This window comes from Triticum aestivum, chromosome 3B (assembly GCF_018294505.1).
Source record: "Triticum aestivum cultivar Chinese Spring chromosome 3B, IWGSC CS RefSeq v2.1, whole genome shotgun sequence".
NCBI lineage: Eukaryota > Viridiplantae > Streptophyta > Magnoliopsida > Poales > Poaceae > Triticum > Triticum aestivum.
The window spans coordinates 620,294,003-620,302,593 of record NC_057801.1 but is presented as its reverse complement, the minus strand read 5'-3'; the positions used below and the strand labels follow the sequence as shown (position 1 = coordinate 620,302,593).

General features: G+C 48.5%; 1 protein-coding gene across 3 annotated transcripts; it reads left to right on the top strand.

Annotated features, from left to right (window-relative positions):
• The first annotated feature begins 3,665 nt into the window (after positions 1–3,665).
• LOC123071309 (protein IQ-DOMAIN 3) lies at positions 3,666–8,141 on the top strand. Of its 3 annotated transcripts, none has more exons than XM_044494838.1 (6): positions 3,666–3,925; positions 4,931–5,042; positions 5,150–5,539; positions 6,082–6,303; positions 6,783–6,902; positions 7,056–8,141. In XM_044494838.1, the coding sequence occupies exons 2-6, from the start codon at positions 4,965–4,967 to the stop codon at positions 7,743–7,745; spliced, it is 1,500 nt and encodes a 499-aa protein (XP_044350773.1). In that variant the 5' UTR covers positions 3,666–3,925; positions 4,931–4,964; the 3' UTR covers positions 7,746–8,141. The 3 variants fall into 3 exon arrangements, with proteins under 3 accessions (XP_044350773.1, XP_044350772.1, XP_044350774.1); XM_044494837.1 differs by having other exon boundaries at positions 3,876–4,154; XM_044494839.1 differs by lacking the exon at positions 3,666–3,925 and adding an exon at positions 4,189–4,439.
• Positions 8,142–8,591: the final 450 nt, after the last annotated feature.

Sequence of the window (8,591 nt, the reverse complement as noted above, 5' to 3'; positions counted from 1 at the left end):
GAGAGTAAGCGAGCTGCCGCTCCACACGAGTTGCCGCTGTACTGACATCCAGTAATAAGTATGTTCTTTTCAAGTAGAAGGGATGAGATTAATTAGATTTTTCACTTTTGTATATTGGCACCTTGAATTCCAGTAGTGCTTGCACTTAGTTTTGGCCGGGCTGCACTATCATGTTCACAATGGAACACAACGTCAATACCTTTACATAAAAATTTACAGGGGAATATGAGCTGCCAACCAGCATTCATGTACACTTTGATCTGAGAACCTGCTGTAGGCAAGTGAAAACTGTTTCTGAATTTCAGAAAGGAAATGGAAAAGAGGGTATGTGTTATATACCTTCAGAGTTTGTCTTCATCGAAAACCTTTCCAAGCGAACAACTATGAATTAAGAAATTGTATTTATAATGCACAAACATTCTCTTCGTAAAATCCATGCATTAACCATCGGGGAGCTCTTCCATATATATCCTTGAAAAAATAGTGTGGCAGGCTTATGTTAGCGACAACTGAAGAGCACGCGGATATTTAACATAGCATCCCAGTAGCAAGGATAAATATTAAGAAACAATATGCACTATAACACAACTAATTAATCAGAGCAATTCACTTAACTGGAGATAGGCATTCAATCACACTACAATCACAACTGCATATGCATCTTGAATGCCACAATTTGAGCATCATGCACGCCTAGCCAACAAATTGATTGTAGTTGGATAAAACTGAAGCAGGTCCCCTTGGAGTAACACCTTTGCAAGGCATGGTTTTTTGAGAAATGACGATTCAGACTACAGCCAAAGGAATAGAAGTACCAAACTGTAACAGATCGCATTGTGTGCTATGGGAGCTTGCCGAGGGTAGGGTTGTCCTTGTAGGAAAGGAACAAAATTAAAGAAAAAGCAAACACACCTGACATTAGACCTGATCACATGGGCAGTCAAGCTGCTCCTTTAGGAAACCTTGGGCGTATAGGAGCCAGAGAGGCTGTCCGCTACCCCATCTGTGGTTGCCGGTGTTGCGACCCTTCTTGCTGCAAGGGGGGATTAAGGAGTTGTCGCCGCTGCTGGAAGGTCCATGATGGAGGACATGGGAGAAGATGATGATATGGAGAGGAGACTCTTCCTGGCCCTGCCTCCACTGGTCTTGTTCCCTGGAGAGCGGGACAAGAGTAGGTGACTACTGATCGTTCGAGGCCTCTCTCAATTGGCTCTCGCACAGCGAGCCGCCATCGCCCCTTGTTCCCTGGTGACACCATCGCCAATGGTCGCAGGAAGGGAGAAGAGATGACTGGGCGTACGTCAAGAGAGAGTTGAGAAAAGGTGCTGACCTGCAAGAGCTCGTTGTCATCTGCATCATGGATTGCCGCTGCCGCCGCCGCCGCCCCGAGAGAGATGATGAGATGTGTTTCGGGAGGAAAATAGGGTTAGTGGAGAAAAAGCTGAGGGGGTTGAGGGAGGGGTCGAACCGGTTGAGTGGACACATTGACGAAAAAACCAGGGAAGGGTAAGCGAAAAAAATCGGTGGAGGAGGGACGTGCGGGAGGAGGGCAGACGAAGGACAACAACGTAAGAGGGGAAACGGAACGCTCCGTTTTTTTTAGGTAGTAGAGATTGCTGCGTGTACTCCTGTACTATATTTTTCCCTCGTGAGGGCTATCCCCTCTCTACTCTTGATAGCCTAATCAAGATCGCATTACGATGATCCAGCCCCCACCGTGCGAATAATCAATGTACAGTCCATGTTACTCCACGGCTAGCTTTACCCCCACTCCATTCTGATTTATTTATTTATTTGCGATTGAACAAGGACGCCGTAGCGGCTCCGGGATCTGACCAATCAATCATCAGCGCCGAGGAACCATCATCGCACAAGTGATTAGTAGCAGACACTATCCGTAGTTCCCCCGAGAATGGAATGGACGAGTCACAAACTGACGTGTAAGCATCAATACGATTCCACGAGAAGCGAATCAACCTGGGGTTGAGATGGTTAGGTGGACAGTGGTATTCTCAACCTACCAGGGTTCAAATCCTGGTGCTCGCATTATTTCTGAATTTATTTCAGGATTTCCGGCGATGTGCTCTCAGTGGGAGGAGACGTTTCCGTCGACGACGAGGCGCCTACGGTGACTTCGTAAATCTCAAGATGATATGCCGGCTCAGTCTCTCGAAGGTGCTCATAGGGGTAGGGTGTGCGTTCATAGGGGTGAGTATATGCGCGTGTATATGGGCGTTTGTGTCTGTACTGATGCTAAAAAAAATACGATTCCACGAGAAAATACACTTGCCGTGGTACAGGGTCGCCATTATACCGCCAAGATTCTACGCCAACCGATCGACGACCGGCCACTTGGGTTGGGACAGGACTGTACAGTACCGTATCTCGAAGAATTCAAGACGACGGATACATGTGTGGCCACAGAATACCGCAAGCACTCCTGTAGCTATTCAAGACGACCCGTGGGTACATGGATACGCAGCAGTAGTGAGTAGCCACCGGCGGTAAAGTTATATAGGTCACGAGCACGCGCCGACGGAAACGCATTTTTCACCTCGGCGCCGCGACGAGGATCGAAAAGTGAGTATGCAGTGCTACTACTGTGCTAGGCTATCAGTAGTAGGCTGGAGTAGCACTGTGGCTCTGGCATTCGAAAGCTTTTCTTTCTGAAAGGTGCAATCGGGGGATGCAGAGGCAGCAGCGCCGTTGGTGGTAGGTGCAGGTACGGCCGCGGGGAGGAAGAAAAGAAAGGAAAAGAAAAGAAAAGGCGCTCCAGGCCGTGGGGTAAAGCCGGTCGGGCGCCTGCCCGATCCGCTGGCGTTGTGCATGTGCTGGAGCAGCGGCAACCGAGGCAAAAAAGGCCATGGCCGCTGGCCGCTCCTCTCCAGCCCCTCCACTCTCCGGCGCAGTGCAGCCCCCACCAAGATCCAGGACACCGCATGAAAGGCTGGCGCACACAGATAAACAAACAAGGAACAAACAATTCTAGCAGGTGACGGGCGGATCTCATCGCCTCATCATCCGCAGCAGCGTCCCGCTGACACCATCGCCTATTATAACCGTCTCGATCCGGTCGTTCTTATCATAATCGTAGTATTGCGCCATCGCCACGCATCCGATCGATCGATCCGTTCTCCGTTCTGCCGCGGGGGAAGGTGGCGAAAAAGAATGCCAGACGAAACGAAACGAAACGGCCGCAGAAAAGGCAGTTCACAAAAGCCAAGGGCCGGTTGCGCTTTACAGTCTGCGCACGAGTTACTACAAAAGCTGGTGAAAAACAGCGGGGGCAAGCACAGGCGTTTGCTTGCGCAATCAAGCCGGCGTAAACGCCTCATTAACGCGCGTTGTTAACCGAAAGCGAGACGATAAATCCACCTCGAGAAAAGAGACCGTTTGCGTGGGGCCGGCCGCCGCCCGGCTCTCTGTGACAGGCGGGCCACGCCTGATACAGGTGTCACGGGGCGCCCTGACGCGCGGGCCAAGCCAGACCGAGCCGGCCGGCGCGAGCCGGGCCAGAAGGAAAACGTCATGCGCGCGACGGTTTTTTGGCCAATGGCGCATGGCACGCGCGGGGGAGCACGGCAGGCCCCACCTGTCATGCGCCGCCTCCTCTCAGTCCTCCCCATAAGAGGCGACAGGGGACGGCGCGTTTCAGCTGGCACTGGGGGCGCGCGACGCCGTGACCCTGACCGTGACCGCGACGGCGACGCGCCAGAGGGAGCACAAGAGATCAGGACGAGGAGGTGAAGCATAACGGCTCGCCGCCGTACGCCCCGCCACCAACGGCCTGCTCCCCCCGCGCGCCGTGGTCCCTCTGCTGGGAGCGTAGGCCCCACCGGCGGGAATCAATTCTCTTCTCGGCGGAACGGTGAGCCGATAAAAGCGGCGGCGCCTTTCCTTTCCTCCGAACGACGGGTGAGGTGAGGTGAGCATAGTAAAAGAGGAATAGTATAGTCCGGGGGAGGTGGGCTACTTCACCACCCCTTGACCCTTCTTCCGCTCCCCTTTCCATTTCTTCCACTCCTTTCCGCCCGCCCACAATGCCTCCCCCGGTCTCCGGTTGATCTGACCCGCCGAGCCACCACGACGGGTGGCTTCAGAGGAAGGTGGGCAGGCAGGCAGGCCAGGGCTTTCGGCGGTTGCTTGCCTTTGAGGTGAAAGCTCGCGCGCCTCTTTCTCTCCCTCGCCTGATGTGAAAGTCGGATCTCTTGTTTTCTTTTCGGGCGCCGCGCCCCACGGCCCTGCTTGGTTGCTTCTTCCTCCTTGTCGCACTTTTCTTCTCTGGTTAAGTTTGAGGTGCTGCAGGGTAGATTTTTTCCCGAGGAGTTGGGCGAGGGTTTATGGGGGATTAAATTCGGTCTGTTTCGGTTGGTGTCTGATCCCTCCAGTTTTTATTTTGGCTGCCCGATTGATGGAGTGTTGAAGGGTAACGCGCGGAAGTAAGTAGGATATCTCTGCCTCCAAGAGATGCCTTTCTTGCGATATTTTCTAATTTATGATGCACGATTATGTCCTTGGTAGCTAATCGTATCAAATCTCCGCCCGCTGTTTACTTGTAGTATGTTTGTCCTAATTGATTCGGTTAAAGATTTTGGCGAGCTTAGAATTGTGGAGGATCGCTTACAAACCTCACAGCTCCGCTGTTCGTAGCTGATTTCGTTGCCCATTTTATGTCAGTAAGCTTTATTTTCGTTGTCAAAACCTGCTTCCTTTCTTTCAGATTTTTACACAGCTTGCTTCATTAGAGAACGACAGTATCATAACCTTTTGATCTCTAAATATTTTTGTGGAATAATTGTTCTTGTGCCCGATCCACATATGCTGTAGAGCTTGGATTTTTCTGGCCTTTTTTTTCCTTCCATCATTTTTTCAGATGATTTTATTTCCCTTCTCTCAGTTGTGTTCTGAAGCTTTGATCTGTACTTTCAAGGTGAAGAAGAAGGTGCAGAAAGGAGACACCGAATATGGCAAAGAAAGGGAAGTGGTTTAGTGCTGTCAGGAGAGTGTTCAGCTCCTCTGATCCGGAGGGGAAAGAAGCCAAGGTATAAAAAATACTGTACTTTACATGTACAATTGACTTAAATTTTGCATCTGCCCTCATCTTCAGTAGCTTGTCATTTCAACCATTTTGACGCTTGGCGACCTGTAGACTGAGAAGGCAGACAAGCCGAAATCCAGGAGGAAATGGCCATTTGGCAAGTCAAAGCGCTTTGATCCGCCCACCTCGACAGTGTCAGACATCACTCCAGTAGCTCCATCGCCGTTGCCGCTGCCGTTGCCGCCTACGCAGCCTCCTCAGCCACAGTCCGAGGAGATAAAAGATGTCAAGCCAGTTGAAACGGAGAGTGAACAAAACAAGCATGCCTACTCCGTTGCGCTTGCCTCTGCTGTTGCTGCGGAAGCCGCTGCCGTCGCTGCCCAGGCCGCTGCTGAGGTTGTCCGCCTCACAGCAGTCCCCGCGGCCACATCAAGGACACCTGTTTGCTCACAGGAAGAACTCGCCGCTGTCAAGATTCAGACCGCCTTCAGGGGTTATCTGGTAATGAATCTACACTCGCGGGATGTTTATTGCTTGCTGTTGTTATCTATCTATATTAATGTCTGTCCTCGGTAGCAATACAATAGCAACCATATGCTGCGATTGGTTTTGGGTCACTGTCTTCAGTTTTTACTGGCATACGAGAACATGCACGTAAGATGTCAGCCTGGTATGAATTAATATCCTTTAAGATACCTGATTTGGTTGGTAGAGAGTTGTTGTCTAATTCATCATTATCATGTCAGTTGGTCCAATGTGGAATACAGCCAAGATTGTGCTTTGCTGGTCATTTTCAATCATACTTTCATTCGATGATTTTGATGTTCTTACACGCATAAGAATGTGAGTGATGATATGACAGCTGAATAAAAAATAATTCAGAATAGCGAACCATTATTAGGGTGGAACTCTTAAACTGTACTTCTTGGGATGAAGAGTTTTGACTATATATGTTCTATTGTTGTGTGACATTCAGTGCTAACTCTTCTTTTTTGGGGCAGTATAAATTGATTAGTTACTCAATTTGGAAAATATTTGTGTAGGCAAGGAGAGCACTGCGTGCACTGAGAGGACTTGTTAGGTTGAAGTCGCTAGTTGATGGAAATGCCGTCAAACGCCAAACTGCCCACACCTTGCATTGCACACAAACAATGGCAAGAGTTCAAACCCAAATCTACTCTAGAAGGGTGAAGATGGAGGAGGAAAAACAGGCTCTTCAAAGGCAGCTCCAGTTGAAGCACCAAAGGGAACTCGAGAAAATGAAGGTGAGCACCGTTTTTGAAGTAGTACTTGCAAGCCTCATCTTTTTTTTCCCGAACATAAAACTACAGCAAACTAGCCCCTGTGGTTTTTCTTAAATTAAGTAGAGACAACCACGAGGCACCCCCTGCTTAGCACAGGGCCCGAACGTGGGCCATGGGATGGGCCCACACCCACACCCGCACCTCTAGCCAACTGGTCGACGATCAGTTTCAGTTCTTCATAATTTCATCTTTAGAGTATTTCTTTGTTGTTTGTATTCGATAGGCATCTTAGATGGCTAACGAATCTATTTTAGGCATTACCTATTTTATATTTACAGAAGAAAGAGTTATTACTAATAAAAAACATACCACTCACATTGAAGAAAGAGTTGCTCTACATGGTTTCGATTAATACCAGTAAACTTTTGTTATAAATATTGATTTATAGTTCTGATGTAACAAATTTCTTACATTTCTATAATATCCAACTTTCTTGGCAGATTGATGAAGACTGGGATCATAGCCATCAATCCAAAGAACAGATCGAGGCCAGCTTAATGATGAAACAGGAAGCTGCACTAAGACGAGAAAGAGCACTGGCATATGCATTTTCTCATCAGGCAAGCTGGCTTCTTTGTGTGTTCCCCTGATGTCTTGTACTACTTCTGTTGTGTGTTCCTTGCTTTTACCTACTATAATTGTATTGTTTCGTCCAGCATATGTAGTAGTATTTCTCATTATATTGCCAATTCCATGTTTTTTATCTCATGCAGTGGAAGAATTCTGGTCGAACTGTAACACCAACATTCACAGACCAAGGGAATCCTAATTGGGGCTGGAGCTGGATGGAACGCTGGATGTCAGCAAGGCCTTGGGAGAACCGAGTGGTGTCAAACAAGGATAAAGACGGCTCTCTGACAAAGAATCCCAGCACTAACGCTGCTCGAACTTTTGTGCCCCGTGCTCTCTCAATCCAGAGGCCTGCAACACCAAGCAAGTCGAGCCGTCCACCAAGCCGGCAATCACCATCAACCCCGCCATCAAAGAACCCCTCTGTTGCAGGAAAATTCAGACCTTCAAGCCCAAGAGATAGCTGGCTATACAGGGAGGATGACCTGAGGAGCATCACAAGCATACGCTCTGAGCGCCCAAGGAGGCTGAGCACAGGTGGAGGCTCGATCCAGGACGATTCGAGCCTAACAAGCACACCAGCTCTCCCCAGCTACATGCAGTCCACAAAGTCTGCAAGAGCGAAATCTCGGTACCACATGGTATTCGCCGATAAGTTTGAGGTGCCTGATAGAGCATCTCTGGTCCACTCATCGATAAAGAAGCGCCTATCCTTCCCAGCTGCAGAGAAACCAAATGTCACACCCGCAGATAAGCTGAAGGAAAGAGCGAGGCGCCATTCGGATCCTCCAAAGGTGGATCCTGCCTCCCTGAAGGATGTCCATGTTGCCTGATATGATCCCATCAACGTCAGGCGCCGTCACCTATGATTGCTAGATCCATCTTTTCCGTTTTTGTATTCTCTAGTTTAGATTGCTTTCTCTCAAGGTTGAACCCTCCGTGAAACTGTATGATCTGTCCGGGTTGATTTGAGACGATTCTAACTGTTTGCAGACAGAGGTTTTTCTCTGGATTGTGGTGTGTGGTGCTGCAGAGAAGGAAATGTGAAGCGGTAAAAAAAAGTGAGAGATGATTGGTGTGCGCGTGGCTTTCAGTGTACATTATGAGTTTTCTTTGAGAGTATATGTACATTATTTGTTTGGATTCCTACTACTATTAACCACCATGCTTGAAATGTAAGACGCGTAAAATTCCTGACTATTGAGATATGCATGTGTTCTTGATGTGTATGTTATGGCAACTGAATCACTGATTGAGGATGATGCCACTTGGCATCCTGAGTTGGTGTACTTGGTACATAGAGCAGTTTCAGCTTTTTCCCAGTTGGCTTGCACTTGTTATAAAACCTGTATTTTCTTCTATCAAAGGCTACTACGATTGGCATTCAGGCTGCTGATTCTTTTAACAACATTGTGGTTGGCAGAAAAGAAAGGACCTGTATTCAGTTACCAATCAGATTGCAACAGGATTATGAAGCGTGATTACTAACCAGATGGGCTGTAGCTTGTGGTGGGCTGAAAAGGAAAGTTTATCTTCTTTCTTTCTATCACCAAATTCGCTTTGCATTTGCCTCTGCAACCACTGCTTCTAGGCAATGCCTCTTGCATGATGCTTGACTTGTACTCCAGCACTTTATATGGTGGTACTCCCTAAGCACCTGACGTAACGTTTCTTCAAAG

Bases quoted from the DNA above. Each gene is read 5' to 3' on its own strand.
- LOC123071309 (XM_044494838.1), top strand. From the start codon at position 4,965: ATGGCAAAGAAAGGGAAGTGGTTTAGTGCTGTCAGGAGAGTGTTCAGC. The intron at 5,043-5,149 runs GTATAAAAAATA...GGCGACCTGTAG, and splicing joins CGGAGGGGAAAGAAGCCAAG to ACTGAGAAGGCAGACAAGCC. The intron at 6,903-7,055 runs GCAAGCTGGCTT...TATCTCATGCAG, and splicing joins CATATGCATTTTCTCATCAG to TGGAAGAATTCTGGTCGAAC.